Here is a 27,369-nt window from a genome sequence, read left to right on the forward strand (position 1 = left end):
CTCGTAGGGCAATGCTCTGCGACCCGAGCCCACACTATTTTGAAGCCTATTAGAGCCTCTAGCTCTAATCGGGTGCTTAAAAAAAATACTGCTGCTGTAATTATGCGCCTGTTGTCCTACAAGGGGCCAGATGCATGAATATGGGGAGGCGGCCGTGGATAGGCACCTGTGGACAGAGGGGGTGGCGCCCGAGTGCTCCTAATGGACGTTTTGCCACTGATTGTATAGTCAGTGTCATAGTATAACCTGTGCCATGAAGACAAAAGAACACTCCAAGCATTTAGATGAAAAGGTAAGTGAAAAACACAAGACAGGATGGATAAAACAAAAATTCCAAGTCACTAAATATATCTCTTGAATTACAATCATTAAAGTGTTATCTAAACACAAGAAAAAAAATAATACATGGAATTTTACCAGTTCTAAGATGTGGTGGCTGCATTGGTTTTTATTATACATACTGCATTTTTTTTCACCTAATGATCTTAATAAGAACATAGGGCCAGATTCACGTAGGGCAGCGGTGGCGTAACGTATCGTAGATACGTTACACCGCCGCAATTTTTCATCGCAAGTGCCTGATTCACCAAGCACTTGCGATGAAAACTACGCCGGCGGCCTCCGGCGCAAGGCGGGCCAATTCAAATGGGCGTGTGCCGTGACGTAATTTTTTCGAACGGCGACGCGCGTAGCGTAATTCCGTATTCCCGGACGGCTTACGCAAACAACGTTATTTTTTAAATTTCGGCACGGGAACGACGGCCATACTTTAGACAGCAATACGTTTGCTGACTAAAGTTAGGGCACCTAAAACGACGACTAACTTTGCGACGGGAAACTAGACTAGCGGCGACGTAGCGAACGCGAAAATCCGTCGTGAATCGCTGTAACTCCTAATTTGCATACCCGACGCTGGTTTACGACGCGAACTCCCCCCAGCGGCGGCCGCGGTACTGCATCCTAAGATCCGACAGTGTAAAACAATTACACCTGTCGGATCTTCTGCCTATCTATGCGTAACTGATTCTATGAATCAGTCGCATTGATAGAAACAGAGATATGACGGCGTATCAGGAGATACGCCGTCGTATCTCTTTGGTGAATCTGGCCCATACTTTCTGTCCTAAGGTAACCAGTCACTCACCATACTATACCTATGGCAAATGGCATGGTTACCCTCATCCAGAAAGTGTTGCAACTTACTGAAGGCGTAGGTGTTCAGAGAGAACTTGAAATAATTCTAAATGATAACCTCCTGTGGCAGATGCAGAGAACTAAGAGAATTATCAGCACACAGGATTTCTGTCAGGATTAACCAATATTTTTGCACCTACACAACAGATACAACTCAATGCTTTCAATGGTATAGATCACAGACCACAAGGGAGCAAACAAGAGAAGTTGATTGTTGGGTTCACATACACTTTAGGAAAAATACGTATTGCACAGTTTTAAATCTGCTAAGAATAGGCCATACACCAAAATTGAACGACCATGTAGGAAAAAGAATAGTGGAAGAAGGCCACTTAGAAACTTATCACAAACTTAAAGCAGAGTTCCACCCAAAAATTGAACTTCCGCTTTTCGGAACACTCCCCCCCTCCGGTGTCACATTTGACACCTTTCAGGGGGGAGGGGGGAGCAGATACCTGTGTAATACACTTCCAGGCATAGAAACCAGAGCCACCCATGGGTACCTATGCCCCTTCCCGCCCCCCCCCCTGCTGTCTTCTGGGAAACTTACAGGTCCCAGAAGACAGCAGGGACCAGTGGCATTGTGCAGTGCAAGTTGGGCATGCGCAGTAGGGAACCAGGAAGTGAAGCCGCAAGGCTTAATTTTCTGATTCCCTTACCGAAGATGGAGGCAGCTTCAGCATCCGACAACCAAGGGATCGATGAGCTTCGGGTGCCAACATCGCGGGTGCCCTGGACAGGTAAGTGTCCTTATTATAAAAGTCAGCAGCTGCAGTATTTGTAGCTGCTGACTTTTAAAAAATAAAAATTGGCAGACCTCCGTTTTAAGGCTCCTTTCACACTTGTGCAACTTAGGATCTGACTTGTGAAGACCCAAAGTCCCAAAACATGTGAAATGCCATGCATCTCTTTGAGAGCCATTAGCTACTAGTATTTTACTAGGATTGAGCAGCAACATTTTTTATTGGGATCCACAATAGTCCAGGTATTTCTGTGGCGCTGATTCCTCTTTCTACATTGCAATTCAAGATTTAGCAACAATTAAATAAAAAATAAAAAAACACAATGTACAGGAATCGTAGAAACCTGTGAAATAAATTGGATGAACTAAAACTTTTATACTATTTATACAATTATATAATGAAAATGTTGACTTCATGGGAGTATCTAAAACGTAATCGCACAGTTTACATGACTAAACTGGGAATATCCAAGGGTAAACCATTTTTTGGAAGGACAGGGTGGGTAGACGAGATGGAGGGGTATGCCTATATGTCAAGAGTGATCTAAAAGTAGGGGAACTTTCACACTGAGCAGCGCTGGGCATGGGCGGTAAAGCGGCACTATTTTTAGTGGCGCTTTACCAACATTTTAGCGGTGCTAGCGGGGCGCTTTTAACCCCCACTAGCGACCGGAAAAGGATTAAAAGCGCTGCCCATTAATTTTAATGGGCAGGGCGCTTTGGGAACGGTGTATACACCACTCCTAAAGCGCTGCAAAGAAGCTGCTTGCAGGACTTTTTTGAGCGTCCTGCCAGCGCACCGCTCCAGTGTGAAAGCCCTCAAGTTTTCACACTGGAGTGAGAGGAGAGGGGCTTTAAAGGGGGTTTGCAGGTGCTATTTTTAGCGCTATAGCCCATGTAGCACCTCAGTGTGAAAGGGGTCGAAATGTGAAAGAGTATATCAATAAAAAGAAAAGTAATAGCGCAGAGTCTTTATGGCTGGTGCTTTATGTGGGTGAAAAGGGTAACACATAATTGCAGGAGCCACTTTGTATAAAGGATGAGAAAGAGACTCAGCTGCTTTCACAGACTGAAATGGCTAGGAAGCATAGCAATGTTATTATTATGGGGAACTTTATATTATCCTGATCTTGATTGCACAAACGGAACTCACTAAGGCATGTCATTCCTTAAATTTATTGCAAGACAGTTTCACCCAAGTTTCGGCCCTCTCATCCACCCAAGCAGGCAGCCACTGAGATCTGAGAGCAGATATGCAGGGAAGTTCTTGCAGTGCTGAGATACTAGTCTGCAGAGTGCACAATCCAAACTAGTAGTAGTGCACGGAAACCACACCGAGGCGGAAAACAGACTAGGAGTGAAGAGATCATGGTAAAGAGAGGCTGGCTGGAACAAACAGCATTCATTTAGATAGGGGGAGTCCAGTAGATGGAGTTTTTTCTGGACTTTCTAAGGCATTTGATACTGTATCTCTCAAATGATTAATGTTCAACTTAAAGGGTCTCAGCGTAAATTCATTTTTATGTACATGAATTAAAATTGGTTACAAGAACTTGTTCAGAGAGTCAAGATAAATGGCTTTTTTTCCCTAAATGGTCTCAGGTTGTTTGTGATGTTCTCCAATGTTCTGTTATGGGACAAATACTGTTTAACTTGTTAATAAATGATATCAAGGTTGGGATTAAGAGTTACATTTTTATGTTTGCTGCTGATACCAAGCTATGCAGAGTAAGAAAAGGCATTTACTGTACAATGGCATAGGCATTTTCATTACAGAGCCACTGTGCCACTGTAAGGCGCCTTTCACACGGGCGGTTGTTTTGCCGCAGCTAAAAGCATGTTTATGTTTTGCTGGAAATTTAGACTCCAGGCACAGCGATCAGCTGCATTTGTACAGTGCTTTTAGCTGCGGTCGCGTTTAGCCGCAGCACAATATTGAACGGGGGTTCCGACTTGGATCCCTGCCAATACCAAGAACTGCGTTTGGTATGAATCTTGAGGGGGAACTCCACGCCAAATTTCAAATAAAAAAACGTCATGGGTTCCCCCTACAGGAGCATACCAGGCCCTTGGATCTGCTATGGACTTTAAGGAGACACCCTGTACGCTGAAAAAAACGGCGTGGGGTTCCCCCCAAAATCCATACCAGACCCGTATCCGAGCAGCAGCCCGGCCGGTCAGGAAAGGGGTGGGGACGAGCAAGCCCCCCCCTCTTAACCGTGCCAGGCCCCCTGCCCTCAACATGGTGGGTAGGTGCTTTGGGGCAGGGGGGCGCCCTGTGGCCCCCCACCCCAAAGCACCTGTCCCCATGTTGATGAGGACAGGGCCTCTTCCCGACAACCCTGGCCGTTGGTTGTCGGGGTCTGCGAGAGGGGAGCTTATCGGAATCCGGGAGCCCCTTTAATAAGGGGGCCCCCAGATGCCGGCCCCCCACCCTGGGTGAATGAGTATGGGGTACATCGTACCCCTACCCATTCACCTGGTGGAAAAGAATATGTAAAAAAAACACTACACAGGGTTATTAAAGTCATTTATTAGTCAGCTCCGGTGCCCCCCTCTCTTCTTTAGCTCTTTTACGAGGGGGGGCTGCTTCTTTGATGTCTTCGGCAGGGGGGGGGGATGTGTCGGTCTTCACCGCCATCTGGTTCTCTTCCGCCGGGGGGCGCTTTCTTCTTTAGCTCTTTTACAGCGGCCCCCCTCCCGGGCTTTTCCTTCGACGTCTTCGGCGGGGGGTGCCCGGGCTTCTGTCGCCTTCTGCCTTCTTCTTCTCTTCTTCTTCGATGTTGACACGTCGCTTCCTCCCGCTGTAATGCAGTGTGCGCGGCTTGCACCGATTTATATAGGCCTCTTATGACGTCACAGTCCCATCATGCTCCGTGCACCCGGAGCATGATGGGACTGTGACGTCATAAGAGGCCTGGGAAAGTTTATCCAAAATATGTTCAATTTGCATATACAGTATATGCTGTAGAGCAGGGGTCTCCAAACATTCTAAACAAAGGGCCGGTTTATTGTCCTTTAGACTCTTGGAGGGCCGGACTTTGGCCAGCTATGACTAAGCACTGACGCTACAGTGCGAAACGTTAGCTTTTGTTCCAATTTTTTTTGCTGTGGCATGTTTATTTTGTGAGCGATTTCAATTAAAAGAACATTTTTGGAATGCGGCTGTCCAAGTTACCTTTGTATTTTTGCATCACTATTGCATTGCCGGCACCCATGGGTTGGTTCCAGTGAGGAGGTTCTTTGAAGACTTCTGAGCGGTTATTTTCTCTCTAGACATATGGAATTAGTGGGAGAAATGGTGCCCCATCATTGGTATCATAGGGAGAAATGGTGTCCCATTAGTGGTGTCAGTGGGAGAAATAGTTATCCACTGTCGGTGTCAGATGTCAGAATAGTGTCTCATATCAGTGGGAGGGATACTGCCCCAAGGGCCGGATAAAGGCAAGCAAAGGGCCGCATCCGGCCCTCGGGCCGCAGTTTTGAGACCACTGCTGTAGCTTATAATGGCGGTCAGTATGTGCAGGAAAGGAGTACAGAGTATGACGGTACACAAAATGTGAAAGTGTGCATTAAAGAGTGTATAAAAGGTGTATAAAAGTGGGCAATATGTGAAGCAAAGTAGTGCAGAGTATTGCAAAGAATTTAACAGTGGGCAGTTTGTTAAAGGCTATCTAAAATCACAGCATACACTTTCAATTTATAACATTAACATTTTAGTTGCAATTGAATAACAAAAATTAAATCTGGTGCTGCTAGGTTCACATCTCAGCACAGACGTCCCAGCGTTGTAACGTAATTACACATCTGCTGCATCTGGAGAGGTGACGCATCGTGGCAGGTGAGTGTGGGATTTGGCACAGTATGAGATTTTGGATGCCTCCCTGTAATTTGTCCAGTGAGGTATATCCATTTAGTGGTTAAAACAGCTGCATATACTGTACGAATATCAAGAGATATTAGTGAGTAGTCAATTACAATTAATTATTTGTTGAATTCAATTCATTGACCATGTGGTTTGATAATGCCTTTGATATATCTCCTAGACAGCTATTGGGGAACCTATTTTTTTTTAAATCTTTTTATTGACATTTAAAAAACATTACAAAGCATTGGTATAATTAGAAAAAAAAATAATAGAATGGCACATCCCTCACAGTGGAGCATTAGTTGTACATCAACAACATAAGTACAAGACCATGCAGCTGTGTACATCAATGGTTCACTATGGGAGCCATTGATTTGAATAGAGGTCGCACCAGAAGTCGGATCAAGATAATCCGACTTGCGGGGCGACTCGTGTGTGGAGAATCTTGAAGGGGAACCCTGCGCAAATTAAAAAAAAATTTGCGTGAGGTTCCCCCCAGGATGATACCAAACCCTTCAGTCTGGTATGGATTTTAAGGGGAACACCTATGCTGCAAAAACGGCGTGGGGGTTCCCCCAAAATCCATACCAGACTCTTATCCGAGCACGCCCCGCCCGGCCGATCAGGAATGGGAGCCCCTCCTGAGCCGTACCAGTCCGCATGCCCTCAACATGGAGGGGTGGGTGCTTTGGAGCAGGGGGGGCACTGCGCCCCCCCACCCCAAAGCACCATTGTCCCCATGTTGATGGGGATAAGGGCCTCTTCCCGACAACCCTGGCCATTGGTTGTCGGGGTCTGCGGGCGGCGGGCTTATCGGAATCTGAGAGCCCCCTTTAATAAGGGGGCCCCCAGATCCCGACCCCCACCCTATGTGAGTGAGTAGAGTATGGGGTACATTGTACCCCTACCCATTCACCTGGTGGTAGAAAAATGTCAATAAAAAAAACACTACACAGGTTTTTAAAGTAGTTTATTAGGCAGCTCCGGGGGTCTTCTTCCGACTTCGGGGGTCTTCTGCCGGGGTACCACCGCTTTCTTCTTTCAGCTCTTTTACCAGCGGCAGCCCAGTCTTCTCCCTTCTTGGGGGGGTCTTCTTCCGACTTCGGGGGGTTTTCCGTCTTCTCCCGCTCTCTGGTTCTTTTTCTCTTCTGCCAGGCACCACCGCTGTCTTCTTTCAGCTCTTTCACCAGCAGGGGCCCGGTCTTCTGCGACGCCTTCTTCTCTTCTTCGATGTTGCCAGGACGCTCCTTCCCGCTGTAATGCCGGGTGTGCGGTGCGCGATGATTTATATAGGCCTCTTATGATGTCACCACCCGGAGCATGCTGGGACTGTGATTTTTTTCCATAATAATGTTTAAAATGTATTTTTATAGTAATCTTTTTTTTTTTTATCAAGATCTCCTGTTTTTTTAATTAAAAAAATAATTCTAGTGATATCCATAATATTTATTTTTGTTTTGTGTGTCAAGTTACCACAACACCATTAATTATCTTGTATTTTTTAACCTCAAGGAGGTTGGTTGGTGTTGTGTACCTTGTTAATTTGACATTGTATTTTTCAAATGCACCTGAGCATGTGTAGACAATTCCGATGGACAAAATTCCACGTATGCTCTGAAGCAAATACGAGACGGAAGCGCTTGGTCTGGTAAAACTAGTGTGTGTAATGGAGATAGCACATTTGTCATGCTGCAAATTTTTTAATCTTTTAATGCAGCACATTCTCTTCTTTATAATGCTAGAACAGGGGTGTCCAAACTTTTTTCAAAGAGGGTCAGTTTTGATGAAGTGAACATGCTCAAAGGCTGACCATTTTGCCTGACATTCTTTGAACCATTAAAATTCGGTCTAAGTGTGTTCGTTCGCCGGGAATGCAGCACCTATCATTGCCGGGAATGCAGCACCTATCATTGCCGAGAATGCACTCACCATTGCTGGGAATGCAGCACCTATCATTGCCGGGAATGCAGCAGCTATCATTGCTGGGAATGCAGCACCTATCATTGCCGGGAATGCAGCACCTAGCATTTCCGGGAATGCAGCACCTAGCATTGCCAGGAATGCACTCACCATTGCCAGGAATGATCAGCAGTGCCCAAGTGTCCATCTGCAGCCAGCGTGCCCAAGTGTCCATCTGCAGCCAGCGTGCCCAAGTGTCCATCTGCAGCCAGCGTGCCCAAGTGTCCATCTGCAGCCAGCGTGCCCAAGTGTCCATCTGCAGCCAGTGTGCCCAAGTCTCCATCTGCAGCCAGTGTGCCCAAGTCTCCATCCTCAGCCAGCTTTTAAATTTTGCCGCCGAGATAGAGCTGGTGCATTGCCACGAAATGAGATTTGCCATGGAATAAGATGGTCCGCCTCCATCACATCCTATTGGCTCACTCCTGTCACGTGACATATTTAAACGTCAAGTATCGACGCAAACATCAGTCTCAGCTAGGATCTCCTCTCCCTGTGATAGCTGAAGCTGCACGGAGCTCTCATTTCGTGGCAATGCACCGGGCTGTGCTCATGAGTGAAGGAGAGCGGACACACTGCTCTGTACACTCCACTCTCTATGCTGCTGTTATTGTCCCAGCTCCCTCCCCTCAGCAGCCTCACAGCTGAGCTCCACACACCGGGCCCGCCCACTCCTCCACTGTGACCTCCGCACAGCCAATCACAGGCAGAAGCTGCCTGGTAACTAGTGTACAGTGTCCCCGGGCTCTGCCTGTCACTGAATACCAACACACACCAGCTCCGTGCAGCTTCAGCGATCACAGGGAGAGGAGATCCTCTCCCTATGATAGCCTAGCTGAGACTGATGTTTGCGTCAATACTTGACGTTTAAATATGTCACGTGACAGGAGTGAGCCAATAGGATGTGATGGAGGCGGACCATCTCATTCCATGGCAAATCTAATTTCGTGGCAATGCACCGGATGTCCTTTGTATTCGGCTGTACTTGGCTCCTCTCGCAGTCCTGCCCAGTCCCGCCCCTTGGCCCGGCTTTCATGATGGACATAACACACGTCCAATGGCGAGACTGGGCGTGACTGCGAGTGGAGCCGAGTCTAGCCGAGTACACAGTATACTTGGCTCGGGCTATTTCTGCGGTGCTTGCTTTCCCTTCACCCACAGGCAGCAGGGATCCGCGTATAACACGTGCAAAAGTGTGTGTTATACGCTGATAAATTCGGTATATATTTTGTGGGCCCCGACGCTGGGAGATCGTTCAAAACCTGGCCGCGGGCCGGACTTTGGACATGCCTGTGCTAGAATAATGAAGTTTTGCTGCTGATATTCACGCAGAGTTCTGACAAACTGATTTCTTTATTATTTCTCGTAATCTCCTGAATAATCTTTTTATTTTTTCCATAATAATGTTTAAAATGTATTTTTATAGTAATGTTTTTTTTTTATCAAGATCTCCTGTTTTTTTAATTAAAAAAATAATTCTAGTGATATCCATAATATTTATTTTCGTTTTGTGTGTCAAGTTACCACAACACCATTAATTATCTTGTATTTTTTAACCTCAAGGAGGTTGGTTGGTGTTGTGTACCTTGTTAATTTGACATTGTATTTTTCAAATGCGTTTTTTTTCATGACTGCGACATTATGGCGTACACATCGGACAATTTTGACACATTTTTGGGACCATTGTCATTTTCACAGCAAAAGATGCTATAAAAATCCATTGTTTACTGTGAAAATGACAATTGCAGTTTAGGAGTTAACCACTAGGGGGCGCTGTAGGGGTTATGTGTGATCTCATATGTGGTTCTTACTGTAGGGGGGCAGGGCTGGACCTGTGACGTCACTGATCGCCTTTCCCTATATCAGGGAACAGACGATCAGTGACATTGCCACTGTGAAGAAAGGGGAAGGTGTGTTTACACACAGCTCTCCCCGTTCTTCAGCTCCAGTGACCGATCGTGGGACAGCGGCGGGGATCAGGTTCGCGGGTCCTACGGCCGCAGTCACGGAGCTTCGGACCCATGGCTGGGCACTTAAAGGGGACGTACATGTACGTGCCTGTGCCCAGCCGTGCCATTCTGCCGACGTAAATGTGCAGGAGGCGGTCCTTAAGTGGTTAAATAAATATTAAGTATAAATATTCTTAGTAATACATGTGTAAAGTGGAGAATTTTAAGAAGCCCTGAATTTTGGTATTTTTTCTAATCTCATCAGTGGCGGTGCGTCCACAGGGACGCAGGAGCGCCGCCCCCTCTGGCTCGCTCACAGCCAGTAAAATATACAGATTCATACACTGTATGAATCTGTATATTTTCGCCGCTGCCGCCCACTATTCAGCTGGCCGGATGTTGAGCGCCGGTCAGCTGAATAGCGGCAGCTGACTGGCTGTGTGGAAGTGCCTATCAGGGCCAGCGGCCCTGATAGGCTGTCCGAGTACAGCCCCGAGGCTGTAGTCGGCTTCCTGAAGCTCATCCTTGGGTGTACCGGCCATACAGTACGTCCGAGGATAAGACTGACAGGCGTCTCAGCCAATCAGGTAACCTGATTGGCTGAAGCGTCATCGAGGGCGGGACGAGGGACATCGAGGGACGTAGAAGCCATAAAGGTAAGTGCCAGGGGGGATACTGGGCACAGTGGCTACAAGTGGGGGCATAGTGGCTACAAGAGGGGGCACAGTGGCAACAAGTGGGGGCACAGTGGTGACAATTGGGGGCACAGTGGTGACAATTGGGGGCACAGTGGCGACAATTGGGGGCACAGTGGCAACAATTGGGGGCACAGTGGCAACAATTGGGGGCACAGTGGCGACAATTGGGGGCTGTGTTTGATGGCATAGTGGTGACAATTGATGGCACAGTAGCTGTGTTTTGATGGTATGGCACAGTGGCTGTGTTTTGATGGCATGGCACGGTGGCTGCGTTTTGATGGCATGGCACAGTGGCTGCGTTTTGATGGCACGGTGGCTGCGTTTTGATGGCATGGCACAGTGGCTGCGTTTTGATGGCATGGCACAGTGGCTGCGTTTTGATGGCACAGTGGCTGCGTTTTGATGGCATGGCACAGTGGCTGCGTTTTGATGGCACAGTGGTTGCGTTTTGATGGCACAGTGGTTGCATTTGATGGCATGGCACAGTGGTGACAATTGATAGGTACAGTGAGGCTGCAATTGTTTTTTTTTGTTTTTTGTTTGCGCCCCCCCCAAACATTTTGAGCACCAGCCGCCACTGAATCTCATTTACTTTTATGTTGTATTATATGTTGACATGCACTTTCTGTTTGGCATGAAAATGTACAGTTTATATAATGATGTGTAAAAACACTTTGATTGTAGGCCGATAGAAATGTAGCACTTTACTTTATTATTATAATTTATACACTAATTTGAGATTGTTTTTAAATCAAAGGTGCAGAAGCTTATATACAGCTATTTGAAATAATTGATTAGGTGAGTGTTTGTGCACTTTAGTAATGTTCAATTTAATAACTGGGTGTAAATAAAAAGCAAGTAATATAAAGAGACAGTTTCAGATGCTAGCCAAATGCCGCGTACACACGATCGGAATTTCCGACAAGAAAAGTGAGCTTTTGGTTGGAAATTCCGACCGTGTTTAGGCCCCATTGGACATTTTCTGTCGGAATTTCCGACAGCAAAAATTTGAGAGTTGGTTCTCGAATTTTCTGACGGGAAAAGTTCTTGTCGGAAATTCCGACCGCCTGTATGCAATCCTACGCATACTCGTAATCAATTAGACGCATGCTCGGAATCATTGAACTTCATTTTTCTCGGCTTGTCATAGTGTTGTACGTCACTGCGTTCTTTGACGGTCGGAATTTCCGACAACATTTGTGCGACCGTGTGAGCCAACATTCTGTCGGAAAAAAATCCATGGTTTTCTTGTCGGAAAATTCCAATCGTGTGTACGTAGCAAAAGAGGGGACATTGCAACATTGGTAGGAGAGCATCGCTCAAATGAAATGTAATAGGACAGGATAAACCACACTACTAACTATCAGCTGTTACTGTTCACATGTTGCATGAGACTGTCATGTACTAGTTGCATGTAACAAATGGCTGTAAGGCTCGATTCAAATCAATAATTGCCCCAACAGTTGTTGCCTTGTCACCAAGCTGCTTGACTATTGTCCTGTAGCCCATCCCAGCCCTGCGCAGGTCTACAATTTTATCCCTGATGTCCTTACACAGGTTGGAGTTTGTTTGATTGAGTGTGTCTTTAATACGGGTAACGAGTTCAAACAGGTGCAGTTAATACAGGTAATGAGTGGAGAACAGGAGGGCTTCTTTAAAAAAATAATAGGTCTGTGAGAGCCAGAATTCTTACTGGTTGGTAGGTGATCAAATACTTATGTCATGCAATAAAATGCAAATCAATTATTTAAAAATCATACAATGTGATTTTCTGGATGTTTTAGATTCCGTCTCTCACAGTTGAAGATTACCTATGATAAAAATTACAGACCTCTACATGCTTTGTAAGTAGGAAAACCTGCAAAATTGGCAGTGTATCAAATACTTTTTTCTCCACACTGTAGTTGTATATAAAATGCACTTTGTATCTTTCAAAAAGTTTTTCCCAGTGCTAAACCTTTTATCCAATTTTTTAATCACTGCATTTGTACAATTCAAAAGCCAGTATAAAGGGGTAGTAATAGTAGTAAAAAAGCACTTGTGGGGTTAACTCATTTTCCTTTAAGGGGTGCAAAATGGGATGTGCCCTATGCCTAAATACTTTTGCTAATAGGTTTCACTCGTTCCCATCTCAAAAAGTTGGGAGATATGGCTACACTTCTAGTTCCAACCCGGCCAAGCAAACTCCCCCTTTATTTCAACTGGTCCCATTGCCTCAGGAATGGCCTGGGCAACAGCTAGTATTCCTAGCCCAGGCCTCCCAGTATCTGATTCTGAATGTCCTTGTGTACCTGAATTTCCTAGTTTTCCGACTAACTGCAAGATTCAGAATTTCTGATTATCCCTGTACCCAAACACACCATGTTCCCAGTGACTTTGTTGATGCTCCCCAAGCACATCCAGTGTGATCCCCATTTTCCTAGAGTCCCATTGGCTTCCTGCCTGATCTGTGTATCTCTAGTGCTCCCAGTGTTACCACTGGGAGCCTTCCAGTGTCATCTCTGTACCTCCAGGGTTCACAGTGTCCTCCAGCCTATTTCCAATTACTCTTTCTGTGCTCCTGCCAGCTTACCCAGCACTTGTTTTATCCTATGAGCACCCAGTCCACCTGTGACTCTGACTTCCTTGTGTACCAGCTTCCAGCTTTCCTGCACCTCCATAATTCACTGTTTATTTCAGCCAGTCATTAATTACCTGCTTCTGAGCCCTCTAAGTCTGCTTTCAGTGACCTCTGTGTTTCTTTGTGCTCTCCTACCCATTCACTGATCAACTTTATTTATAAATGTTAGTATACAGTTATTTTATGAACATTTAGGAAATAATTCAGGCCTTTTTTAAAGCAAACTATTCTATTCCACATTTTCACAGCTCTTACTGTGAAGAAACCTTTCCATATTTGGAGATGAAATCTCTTTTCCTCTAGACGTAAAGAGTTCCCCCTTGTCCTCTGATGACCTTAAAGTGAATAACTCAACACCAAGTTCCCTATATGGACCACTTATGTATTTGTACATGTGGATCATATCCCCCCTTAATCCTTTTCAAGAGTGAATAAATTCAGTTCCTCTAATCTTTTCTCATAGCTGAGCTTCTACATGCCTTATCAACATTAAACCTCATCTGTCACATAGTTGCCCAATTAAAAAGTAAGGGTCCCAAAACTGAACCTTGGGGTACACCACTGATAACCTAAACCATTCAGAGTAAGAATCATTAACCACTATCTCTTAATACAGTCTTTTAGCCAGTTTTCTATACTGTAGATTTAAAAACCCTATTAAAGGATTGTTGATTAGAATCCTCAAGGCTTTTCTTATTTATTGAAGAGACTGATACTGAAAATACTGAAAAGAGACTGATCACACAATGACTGTCAGTGTGTGTAACACAAGACCAAGGCCAGATGCACACTATTGTCTGGGTCAATGGGCATTATTCATGATGGTATGATGGGCTAACATTCACTCTGAATGGCATCCCAATGCACCTTGCAAACACACCTGCATTGCAGCATACCAGAACACATTGTAATTGTTGTGCACTGCATTAGAATAAATAGTCCATGCACATTCAGTTCCTATGAAATTTTGTGGGCTTCCTTATGCTAACACCAGAGGCGTTGCTGGGGGGGTGCGGGGGGTGTGGTCCGCACCCGGGTGACACTCGATGATGCTGCAGCTCAAGCAGCTAGAGGTGAGGACATAGCAGCCCCGCCCACAAGCCCGGGTCTTCATCTGCATTCATGCTATGTAAGTAAGTTACTCTGCAGTGTCACTACATAGAGTTCCAAGATGCACTGTGCCACCACAGCCTACCTTGTAGCACCCAGCCTGCCCTGTACCACCCCAGCCTACCCTGTACCACCCAGCCTGCCCTGTGCAATGCCAGCCTACCCTGTACCACCCAGCCTGCCCTATGCAATCCCAGCCTGCCCTGTACCACCCCAGCCTGCCCTGTGCCACCCAGCCTGCCCTGTACCACTCCAGCCTACCCTGTACCACCCAGCCTGCCTTGTGCAATGCCACTCTACCCTGTACCACCCAGCCTGCCTTGTGCAATGCCAGCCTACTCTGTACCACCCAGCCTGCCCTGTGCAATCCCAGCCTGCCCTGTACCACTCCAGCCTACCCTGTACCACCCCAGCCTGCCCTGTGCAATCCCAGCCTGCCCTGTACCACCTCAGCCTGCTTTGTGCCACCCCAGCCTGCCCTGTATCACCCAGCCTGCCCTGTACCACCCCAGCCTGCCCTGTACCAACCCAAACAGCCCTATACCACCCCAGCCTGCCCTGTACCCCCCCCTAAACAGCCCTGTACCACCCCAGCCTGCCCTGTGCCACCACAGCCTGCCCTGTACCACCCCAGCCACCATGTTTTACCGCACCGGGTGACGCCACTGGCTAACACCCCTTTCCCCCTTCGCATGCTTTATTGCATCTGGTATCTCCTTTTACATTTACATTAAAAATATGCCCTGTGTATCCTCTTATCCTACAATCATATTTCAGGAACACACCCTTTGCCACAAACATGTGCTAGAACTTCTGCTCAGTGTTGTGATCTGCCACTGCTGTCACTCAGTCCCATAATGTTATCATCTTTCATGCAACAAGTGGAACAATTGTTTGCAAACTGGCAAAATACCTCACAAGCATTATTAGTCTTGTATAAGTGACAATTTTCAGACATCTGTTGCCATACACTAGTGATAGGACATTCTTCATTAATAATCAATACATCAACCAACACCATGATCCTGTATTGTATTTGCTTTGGTTCTATGTGTTGTGTTTGGATAATTAATGCTGCTCAAAAAATGTTTATCGGCACCTGCTAGTTACTGTAACTAAAATATATACTGTATATATTTTTTTTATTATTGATTTTTTGCTAAGCTAGTGTTCCCCCAAGCCTAAAATGGGGCATAATTATATAATAAATATATGATAAATATATAAAGAATCCCACAAGCGTGAACATGTGAGCCAAAAATGGGGCATAATTATATAATAAATATATGAAATACCACACAAGCGTGAATATGTGACACCTGTCCCCATACATTAGTATATTAATATTCAATACATCAACCACCACCACGATCCTGTTTTACCTTTGGTTCTATGTGCCGTGTTGTTTAAAAAATCCTGCTCTTAGAAAAAAAATGTTTGGCAACACCTGCTAGCTACTTAGATACAAGAAATACAATGCGCTACCACATTTACTGACTCTGTGTAAGCAATGATGTGGTTTAAGCAGCCACTCACGTTGGATTATGTGTTTCCACACATACAGGTACATTTTAAATGATTTAATGTGGCGCTTTGCATAAATATGTGTGTATTATTGTAACGGCTACCCAGCTAGGGAGAGGGTCTCAGCCGTTGGAGAAGTCCTTTTCCCTGGCAAGCTGCGATATGCAAGTACCGCCGGTATCCCCGTCCAATAGATCCAGAGAGAGAGAGAGGGTTCCCCTTCACGAACGAGACAAGGCTACATTGAAGGGTCAAACAAGACTGACTTTTATTGCACATTTCACCTCGCTTTTTATATGGTTACAAAGACTGTACAGGAACAATGACACTCTCCGTTCCCCCTCTCACACAGGGGGGGCTTCAATACACATAATTTGAAATAATGACATTCCCTTGAGCCAATCAGTCTCTAGACGTTTTGGCTCCAAGCTGAAATTTAACATGACTTGATCAGACAATAGAATTCAATTAACCTTTAAAACAATGATACACTCACACATAACAGCCTCCGTATGCTGAGGGGATTAACTACATAAAGGAGAGTCCATTAGCTATGCAAAGGGAATATTAGCATTCAGCAGTGAAAAAGTCCGTTGTATAATTAACCCTTTGAGCTCAGAATACAATGTGGTAAATCCAATTGTAACGAGCCATGCAGTTCTTTGTAGACCTCACTGTAGGAGTATTATAGGATGTCCAGGCAGAATAGTTCATAAATCCGTTACACTGCTCCCCTTTTGTGGAACACTCCGGCAGACCCGGATTGATCCTTTTCGGGTCAACTTGGGGATGTCCGGTCTGCTGTTAGGGTAAAAGTTCAGTTTGCCTGGACAGTCCGTCGGCATTCCCATTGGCTTTCCAGGTCGGTAGCTGATGGTGAAGGTGAATAATGGAATTCAGTTCTGGAACAGTCACTTGCTTTGCTCTCTCAATGGCTCCCAAAACCTGTTGCTGATGCTCTTGGGACAGATAAGGCACCACCTGGATGCAAATCCCATTTAATCTTTTGACAATTTCCGCCTGTTTGTGCATTTCAATGTTCAAGCCACGGGACATCTCATAATACATGACATAGTGTCGTTGCATCTCTGATTTCTCGCTGGCCAACTTGTCACATTCCCATTTTAGACTTTGATATTGTGCCGAATCTACAGTACATGTCGGGGAAGGTAGTCTTACCCGGTTCTCAGCAGCAAGCAGGTTGATTCCAGCAACGCGGGTGGTCCCGGGACAAGCAGCAGCAGGTGGAGGTAAATAAGCCGAAGTCAGAGGGCCAATGTCGTTGCCCAGCACCACCTCAGCAGGTAGGTTGTCCATGATACCAACTGTGGTCTTTCCTGACCCAGCTCCCCAGTCTAAGTGCACCCGGGCGGTGGGTACGCGAAATACAGCACCCCCTGCGACCCGGACGGCAACTGTGCGAGTGGACACGTTCTCTGGCTTTACCAGATGTTTTTGAATCAGAGTGATAGTAGTCCCGGAATCTCTTAGGCCTTGTGCTACTTGTCCATTCACCCGTACCTCCTGACGGTGATGCTGACGGTTATCCGGAGAGGCAGCTTGTATTGGGTCTGCCTCATACCAAATTCCCAGACATTCCTCAGGGCCCCTCTCGGTCTCCAGGCAGTGGGCCGCAGAGGGACGTGATGGAGTGACCTCTGTGTTGGGTGTTGTGCGTCTCCAGTTGTTATTTGTAGCTCTCAAAGGGCAATAACGAGCAATATGTCTTGTGTCGCTGCAGTGATGGCACGTCACCCTAGGCGAATCCTGGGGATAGTTGCTAGGCCCCTAAGGACGTGGTGGGACTGGAGCCCGAAACTCTGGGCGTGGGGTGACGGTTGGAGTACGCGGTTCTACCTTCTGAGCCAGCCGCGTAGTACCCTGGCTTACTTTCCTTGTCTCCGCGTACTCATCTGCTAGCCGAGCCGCCTCGTTTAAGTTAGCGGGACGGCGATCTCGTACCCAGTCTTGTATGTCTGCGGCCAGGTCTTGGAAGAAATGTTCCATTAGGAACAGCTGCAATACTTCCTCCCCGGTGTTGGCCTTGCACCCTTGGACCCAAAGGGATGCCACCCTTTGTAACTGGTTGGCCCATTCCATGTGGGAGTCCACAGCCTTCTTCTTGGACTCCCGGAAGCGCCGGCGGTAGGCTTCTTGCGTTACGGCATATCGGGTTAGCAGCGCCTTTTTAACTTGCTGATATTGTAAAATATCCTCTGGAGCGAGAGCCCGAAAGGCTTCATTGGCTTTGCCTGACAATTTCCCAGACAAAATAGTGACCCATTGGTCTGGTGGTACCTGGTGTAGTGAGCACTGCCTCTCAAAATCCGCCAAATGTCCATCGATTTCCTCCTCACTTTCTACAAAAGCTTTAAATGCAGTGAACGGTATTTTCTTTCCTGTAGCCGCGGGTGGGGGGGTAGGAACTGCATGTGTAATGGGCTGTCTCGCTCTTACCAGTTCCAGTTCTTGTCCCCTCTTAGTTTGTATCTCTTCCCTTGCTTCCCGGAACAGCTGGTTGATTAGTTCCACGGACGTTTCTGGATACAAGGATAATCTCCGCTGTACAATCCCAGTAATTACATCTTCTTCGCTGACCGGCGCAAGGGGCTCAGTTCCTTCCATGGATCTATCCATTTCGTCCAGCTCCAGCAGGTCAGCTATCAGCTCCCTCCGTGGTCTGTTGCTGGCGCTCCTACCACGACTCTCCAATAGATCTTTTAGTGTGGATCTTTTCAGCCTGGCGTACTGCGACTCCATTCAGCACTTGCTCTTTGGATAAAAGGACCATCCCACTGCTGCCAACCAATGTAACGGCTACCCAGCTAGGGAGAGGGTCTCAGCCGTTGGAGAAGTCCTTTTCCCTGGCAAGCTGCGATATGCAAGTTCCGCCGGTATCCCCGTCCAATAGATCCAGAGAGAGAGAGAGGGTTCCCCTTCACGAACGAGACAAGGCTACGTTGAAGGGTCAAACAAAACTGACTTTTATTGCACATTTCACCTCGCTTTTTATATGGTTACAAAGACTGTACAGGAACAATGACACTCTCCGTTCCCCCCTCACACAGGGGGGGCTTCAATACACATACTTTGAAATAATGACATTCCCTTGAGCCAATCAGTCTCTAGACGTTTTGGCTCCAAGCTGACATTTAACATGACTTGATCAGACAATAGAATTCAATTAACCTTTAAAACAATGATACACTCACACATAACAGCCTCCGTATGCTGAGGGGATTAACTACACAAAGGAGAGTCCATTAGCTATGCAAAGGGAATATTAGCATTCAGCAGTGAAAAAGTCTGTTGTATAATTAACCCTTTGAGCTCAGAATACAATGTGGTAAATCCAATTGTAACGAGCCATGCAGTTCTTTGTAGACCTCACTGTAGGAATATTATAGGATGTCCAGGCAGAATAGTTCATAAATCCGTTACAATTATAAATAATCCTTAATAAAAATATTAATCAAAATAATTGTGTCCTGTTGTGACTAATAATTCATTTATCTATAGTGTAATTTGTCAAAAAATCTATTGATAAAATACACATACCATCAGTTCATTATGTCATCAATTCGTATATACACAATATATATACAGTAATAAGGAGCAAGCAAAGAATAAAGTGCTCCCAGTTGTTGTGCAATATTAGATTGGACAACAGTTGAGCAGATTCAACAGATGGTCGCTCTCGTAATCTTGGACGGAGGCCGGAGCTGCTGAGCCACCTTTGTGTACCCTGCCAGTGAGGCACCAAAGAAACTTTGTTAAGAAAACAGTATTTTGATCTTCATAAATCTCTACCTAGGCATTTGGTAGGAACCAGTAAAAAATAAGTCTCCTAAAGTTCTCTCATTTATGTGAACATTCTTGCAAGACATATGGCAACCTGGGATCACAGATACTTGGGGGTAGGTAGCTGAAGTCCTACCACACAACTGGTCAAAATGTGGGGGCTCCTGCCACCTATAGTTCCGGAGATACAGGGCTTCTTGTGCAGTCTATCAGACACTACATACAGAGCGGCCAGTTTAAATACAAGCTGGCACACTCTGTTTGCAGCAGACTGAGAGGATGAGCCTCTCACTTTTTGTCAGAAGCACTGAGCTTAATGGACAGCTTGGAGCCTTGGACCAATGGTAAAGCACCATTGGAACAAGTGAAAAACAGGGTGAACAGATATCTGCGCTAACTTAGAAACACAATAGTAATAGTACAAAGCGGCTAGGACAGTTTGTAGATAAAGCAAACAAAAATAATATAGTCCAATAGTGCAGCGCTCCGGTGAATATAAATGATAATAATATAAATAATAAAGTCCAAATAAATATGATCATCAATGAAGTTGAAATGAAGGACCTCCACCAAGATTTCAGTGTGCAGACAAGGAAACACACCACACCACCGTGCAATCAATCTGCTTACCAGAAATACATCATTATGGGCATGGAAATCAAATAATGCATAGGTCAGTGGCAGTTTTACTCCCAACAGGATGTATGGATAAAAACGGTTGTCCACAAGCAACATCAATGGTAGTAATCGTCCAGAAATCACAAGGACCAAAAGGTGTACATTGCGTTCATCAGCAGGTGTATGACCAAAAATGCAGAGAGTAAATGGCAATAGTGAAGCCCGTAGGTAAAAACAACACACAATTTATTGTATGGTACTTACAAGAACGAGCCGCAGAGTTCATATATGTTTTGATGCCTGTTTGCCTGTTTGTTCCTGTAAGTACCATACAATAAATTGTGTGTTGCTTTTACCTACGGGCTTCACTATTGCTGTTAAGTGTTCCCTAAGAAGTGATTCTAACTGTTTGGGGGCGTGGCTACAAGTGACATGTCACTGATGACCGTTCCCGATCACGGGGAACGGTCATCAGTGACAGCGTCACTAGGCAGAATAGGGGAATGCCTTTTTTACAAAGGCATTCCCCTGTTCTGCTCTTGCGAACCGCAATCGTGGGACTCCCGGGAATATCGAGTTCCCGGGACCCGCGGCCACACTCGAGAGGCAGGCGGCGGGCATCCACGCCCGCTGGGCGTCAGTTTGAAATAGCACCTTGTCCCCATGTTGATGGGGACAAGGGTCTCACCCCCACAACCCTTGCCCGGTGGTTGTGGGGGTATGCGGGCAGGGGGCTTATCAGAATCTGGAAGACCCCTTTAACAAAGGGGACCCCCAGATCCTGGCCCCCCCTGTCTGAAATGGTAATGGGGTACACTGTACCCCTACCATTTCATGAAGGAAGTGTAAATAGTAGTTTTCAAAAAAAAAACACACACCGTAGAACAAATTACTTTATTAATTAAACCAAATAAAAATCCAGCGGTGAAAATAGACGATCGGTGCTGCTCGCTGCTCCATCGTTGTCTCTATCCAGCATCGGGTGATCTCACCAGCGACGGGTGATGTCTCCAGCGATTGGTCCAACGATGAGAACATCCATCCATTCAGAGCACAGCTCAGCAAATGACGCGCTGATGCTTTGACGTTTCTTTTATAGGGGAGGCGGGCCACGCGTCACGTGACCCCGTCCCGCTCTGACGCAAGGGCTGTCCCAGTGACGTAGCAGAGTGTGCATCAGAGGGGGACGGGGTCACGTGACGCGTGGCCCACCTCCCCTATAAAAGAAACGTCAAAGCATCGGCGCGTCATTCGCTGAGCTGTGCTCTGAATGGATGGATGTTCTCATCGCTGGACCAATCGCTGGAGACATCACCCGTCGCTGGAGAGATCACCTGACGCTGGATAGAGACAACGATGGAGCAGCACCGATCGTATATTTTCACCGCTGGATTTTTATTTGGTTTAATTAATAAAGTAATTTGTTCTATGGTGTGTGTTTTTTTTTTTCTGAAAACTACTATTTACACTTCCTTTGTGAAATGGTAGGGGTACAGTGTACCCCATTACCATTTCACACGGGGGGGGCAGGATCTGGGGGTCCCCTTTGTTAAAGGGGTCTTCCAGATTCTGATAAGCCCCCTGCCCGCATACCACCACAACCACGGGGCAAGGGTTGTGGGCATGTGGCCTGGTGCGGTTCAGGAGAATCCAACTTGCTCGGATAAGGGGTCTGGTGTGGATTTTAGGGGGAACTCCACTGCATTTTTTTCAAATTTGGGGTGGAGTTCCCCTTAAAATCCACACCAGACCTGAAGGGTCTAGTTATGGATATTTAGGGGGAACCCCACGTAATTTTTTTTTTTAAATTGACGGCGGGTTCCCCTTAATATCCATACCAGACCTAAAGGGTCTGGTTATTGAATTTGGGGGGACCTCCGCGCATTTTTTTTACTAAAAGTCCGTGTCCCATTGACTTCAATGGGGTTCGGAGTTCGGGTTCGGGTTCCCGAACCTGAACTTTTTTTTTTAAAGTTCGGGTTCGGGTCCGAACCCGAACATCCAGGTGTCCGCTCAAGTTTTTATGTTACACAGTATTTGCGCAACAATTTTTCAAACAAGTTTTTTTGGAAAAAAACTGTTTCATGAATTAAAAAAAAACACTAAAGTTAGCCCATTTTTTTGTATATTGTGAAAGATGATGTTACACCAAGTAAATATATACCTAAAATGTCACGCTTTAAAATTGTCCCCAAACTTCGGTACTTAAAAATCTCCCTAGGCGACGCTTTAAATTTTTTTGCAGAGTTACAGAGGAGGTCTAGTGCTAGAATTATTGCTCTCTCTCTAACGTTCGCAGTGTATGTAACCTGTGTGTATCTGGCTTTGATACTAGCCAGTGCCTTACTATCCACTGACCTCACCAAACATCACTGTTGAGGAGGAATAAGAGCGGAGGCACACAGTGAATGCACGGGAGATCCCATTACTGAGGATGATTGTGTTAACAAGCATTTTTGACCTATATGAAAGTATAGGTCTAACCCAAAGGTGAGTGGCCACTTTAACGTTAGTGTGGAGCACAGTGGCGGCCGCTCCTTGCGCCCGGCCCCTAATCTACATGCAGGGCGCCGGATGCATGGATTTCAATGTTTTTTTTTTTTTAAGCACGTGATTAGAGCTGGAGGCTCTAATTAGCTTTAAAAAAGGATAGGCTCAGGTGCAAAGCACTGCACCCTAAGCCCACCCTGTTGTGTAACATTAGCAAATTAATATTCGCTAATGTCTTCCTGTTTCTCCTCCCGGCCAATCATGAAGCGAGTCCTAAGACTCCCATTGGCAAGGAGTCCGAAAACCCAATTGACCGGGAGGAGAAGCGACAGCTGGGACACGGAGGAGACAGAGGGGGGAAGCCTCCACCGTTACCTGCATGGGGTAAGTGCAGGGCTGATGGGGGGGCTTGGCGGGCCAGAGGGTGAACGGGCGATCTGGCGACTGGGGGAGGTGTTTTTTTAAGTGGATTGGAAATTTGTGATTTATGGACATTTAGGAATATTTACACCAATATTTTGGAAATGGGACTTTAATTATAAATACATATAGTTAAATTGTTATGTTGAGTAGCTTATCTGCACTTCAATTTTTCAGCACTGTGTTAGTGTTGTCAACCTCCTGGAGGGTTAATAAAAAATAATATTGTACAACAATTGGGAGCATTTTATTCTTTGCTTGCACCGTATTATTGTATATACAGTATATATGAATTGATGGTAAATGTATTTTATCAATAATAAGGGTGTACATTTTTTTGGGCACATTACACTGTATATATACAGTGTGTATGTGTGTGTATATATATATATATATATATATATATATACTGTATTTATTGGTGTATAACACTCACTTTTTTACCCTGAAAATAGAGGGTAAACTGTAAAAAATATAGCTGCGCTGCAATAATGATTAAAGCTATCGTGGCAAATTGTGAGTTGTGAACCCAAAAAATGAAACAACACAAAAGAATAAATGACAAAAATAAGTGCTGAAAAGTTCTGTAAATATAGAGCAGCCTCTTGGCTTGTAATTGACCATATAGGAGAACAGAGTGAAACAGTTCAAAAGGTCACAATAGATAGAAGTCCTCCAGTGAATAAAGGAAGGTGGCTAAAGTTACTGTAACACCCAGGAGAAGTGCTGTGGTCTTGCAGAAATAGTTCCTCCACCTCAAGTAAGATGTCTCCTTACCAGCTTCACTGATCTCCTGATTGAGATCGTGACAGCGTGTGGCTAGTTATCCCCGCCCGGGGTCTCTCACTGCTGAGTTTCAGACACTTATCCCCTCAGAGTCTCACAGGTCCTCAGTGTTTCTCCCAGTTAAGGAATTCCCATGTAAATATATAAAACACTGCCATAGTGAAGTACTGTAAACTGTGTTTAATGAATATAAAAATTGCACTTACAAACATGTATAGCAATGCACGTGTAAAATGTTTTAAGACGGCCGGCTTACAACTAATCCGCCCGTCCTTCCGGGATATTAGCGTTCTCTAAGTTGGTGACGTCAGCACGCCGCTGCTCCCTACGCCGTTTTGTCAAATGCTGACGTCTTCCAGGGGCACAGTGCCCCTGGAAGACGTCACCATTTGACGAAACGGCGTAGGGAGGAGCGGTGTGTTGACGTCACCAACTTAGAGAGCGCTAATATCCCGGAAGGACGGGCGGTTTAGTTGTAAGCCGGCCGGCTTGACATTTTTTACACATGCATTGCTACACACGTTCACTTCATATTCTTATTTATGTTCAATTATAACCACACTGAGAAACCGCACAGTATTTTTTCCACTATATATACTTAAGAGGGTAAACGGTGCCTGCGTGTTATATGCAGGGGGCTGTGGAAAGTTTTTTTCCTGAAACTTTCCTCTTAAAATTAGGGTGCGTGTTATATGCCTGTGCGTGTTATACGCTGATAAATACGGTGTATATATATATATATATATATATATATATATATACACACACATACACATGAATTATTAGTCTCAACAGGACACAATTCATTTTATTAAAATTTGTATTTAAGATTATATATAATACACACATATGTAAGCAAAGCACCACATTAAACCACTCAAAATGTACCTGCTAGCTACTGTCGCTAGAACAAAAACCTTATACAGCGAACCATTCAGGTGCAACTTACTGTACAAAATCGAACTGAACTCCTGCGCATGCATGGGAGTGATGTCACCCCCCCCCCCCCTAAGATGTCAGCGGCTGGGCAGGGAGCTTGGGGGCGCCACATCACTGGAGATGAAGTGAGTATTGTTTCGCTTTAGGTCCACCTGGCTCAAAAGTCTGAAGTTTCTAACAGTTTTTCTTTTTAATTTCGCACAATTCTCTCATTCGCAGTCTGCAGCTGTCTAGCTTAGTTGCCTTAATAAATAAACTCACTCTTCAGCTTTGTGAGAATATATGGGCACTGAGCAGCACTCAAAGAACCATGATAACTCTTTAATAAAACTTACCAAAAATCTTCTCCCACTTATTCCTTGCTTTTTAACAATCTTTTCACAGTCCTTTAGCCTACACTGCAAAGGAAGGAAAAAAAAATCATAAGGTTTTCAAAATTCCTGACAATCTTCCCAATATTTACCACAAATGTAAACTAAAGGTATTTATATGGCACTGTCAATTAATGTAGCACTTTACATACTACATATCAGTTCTTGCCTCATTTACAATCCAAGGTCCCTCTCTTAGGCCTCGTACAGACGAGGGGACAGTCAGCTGAAAACGGTCCACCGGACCGTTTTCAGCGAACATGTCCCCTCGGAGATTTCTGTCTGATGGTTGTACACACCATCAGACAGAAATCCGCGTGGACAGACAGCGCGGTGACGTGGCCGCGACGATGACGCGGCGACGTGCGCGACCCTGGAAGGTAAATACTTAGACGCATGCGTCGAATCACTTCGACGCATGCGAGGGATGGCGGCCAATCGGACATGTCTGGTGAGTCTGTACAGACGACCGGACATGTCCGACGGACAGGTTTCCAGCGGACAGGTTTCTTAGCATGCTAAGAAATTTTTGTCCGCTGGAAAACGGTCGGCTGGACAAATGTCCGCCGGAAAACGGTCCGATAGGCCGTACACATGACCGAACTTGTCTGCTGAAACTGGTCCGTGGACAAGTATCAGCGGACAGATCCGGTCGTGTGTATGGGGCCTAATATGTACACTTACTATGGCCAATTTAAACAGGAGCCATTAAACCTACCAGCATGTCTTTGGGGTATAGGAGAAACCCCACACAAGCAGAGGGAGAACATGCAAACTTCACGCATTATTATCTAGCTGGGGTTTGAAACGAGGAGCCCAATGCTGAAATGCAAAATACTAAACCATTGTGCTGCCTGAAAACTGTTCAATATAAAGGACCTTTTTGGCAAAGACATACCCCACAATTTGTTTCTCAACTCAAGCATATAATCTCACATATATGTGTGTCTGTGTGTGTGTGTGTGTGTGTGTGTGTGTGTGTGTGTATATATATATATATATTGTACATATTCAACTGCAACATGTGTTACTTTTGTATTGAATTCAATATATTGTGCATTAAACAATTTTATGATATAAATTACTACAATATCAAGCTGTGCATTAGTGGTATGCAACACTAAAATAAAGCTGTTTTGTAATAACATCGTTTTCAGTAGTTTTAAAATATAACTTACCGATCTAAAATAATCTATAAGAGCATCCGGACTCCATGTGCTCACTTCCGTGCAAGATGGAACTTTCCAAATATCCATTTTATGTTTACAAGAAAGCGCTGTTCATAGAAAATAATCTGACGTTACACGGCTTTGTCCAATGTCTGAACACCTAAATGAAAATGTAAAACTCCTGATGATCTCGTCCAATATTGTAGCACAGTTGTGCCTAATATTTACATTAAAAGGTATTGCCTGATTCCTCTTATGCTGCTGTATGCTGTAGTAGGCTGACAAAGCTTCTAAAAAAGTGACAACATCCCCCGTGGTACAAGTGCTTACTTCTCAGAAACAGGCTGCTCATTTCCTTTACCACTTCCTCATTTGAAACACGAAGTTATATTAACTGAACTTTATAAGAGCACTTACTAAGTTTGGTTATAAAACAAATGTACAGTTTTGCAAACGAAAAAGGAATTACTTTGTCATGGTAGTGTATAATGTCGATGGTGTACATATTTAGTCCATTACACTAAACGGAATCTTCTGCCTGGGGAGTGTGAGACTGCCTTCATATCTCTGCATTTTGATGCTATGTTTACAACGCACAAATAAATGGTATATTTTGTGCGGTTTACAGCTAAGCACAACCTCCACAGCGATAAATGATAATGCATATAAAATACTTTGCACTGAAACTGCACCACACGAAAAACATAAATGTGTCAAGGAAAGATGAGGAGGAACAATACACAGTGACTGAGTGGGTATATACTGTACTTTTTTGTAGAGCAGGGGTAGGCAACCATGGAGAGGTGGAGATAACATAATAAGGGAATAAAAAGCAAGAAAGGTTTTAGTAGTCAGGTGTAAAGGAACAGAAGAGGAATTGTTCAGAAGTCCGTTGTAAGTAACAAAGAGTATATGGGTCAGTAGTAAGTAATGCAGAGTTCATAAGTCATAAATTGGTAAAACAGAGTTAAGGGGTCAGTGATATGTAATGCAAGTTTAAGGGTCAGTAGTAAGGCAGAGCTTAGACATTAGTCATATGTAAGGTCAGTAGTAAGTAATATAGGGTTCAGAGGTCAGGAATAAGTTATGAAGAGTTCAGAGGTCAGTAGCAGAT

The 27,369-nt window shown here is 45.1% G+C and overlaps 1 protein-coding gene and 1 long non-coding RNA gene across 3 annotated transcripts in view; one reads left to right on the plus strand and one right to left on the minus strand.

Annotated features, from left to right (window-relative positions):
* The window catches only part of LCP2 (lymphocyte cytosolic protein 2), a 300,267-nt gene extending 273,701 nt beyond the window's left edge, over positions 1–26,566 (minus strand). For both annotated transcript variants that reach the window (XM_040344695.1, XM_040344694.1), the window contains exons 1-2: positions 26,265–26,566; positions 25,051–25,113 (exon numbers count right to left, since the gene is read on the minus strand). In XM_040344695.1, the coding sequence (XP_040200629.1) occupies positions 25,051–25,113; positions 26,265–26,342 (141 nt within the window). In that variant the 5' untranslated portion in view covers positions 26,343–26,566. The remainder of the gene's footprint in view (positions 1–25,050; positions 25,114–26,264) is intronic.
* The window catches only part of LOC120932366, a 113,141-nt gene that overhangs the window by 75,140 nt on the left and 10,632 nt on the right, over positions 1–27,369 (plus strand). The window lies entirely within an intron of this gene.

This window comes from Rana temporaria, chromosome 3 (genome assembly GCF_905171775.1).
Source record: "Rana temporaria chromosome 3, aRanTem1.1, whole genome shotgun sequence".
NCBI lineage: Eukaryota > Metazoa > Chordata > Amphibia > Anura > Ranidae > Rana > Rana temporaria.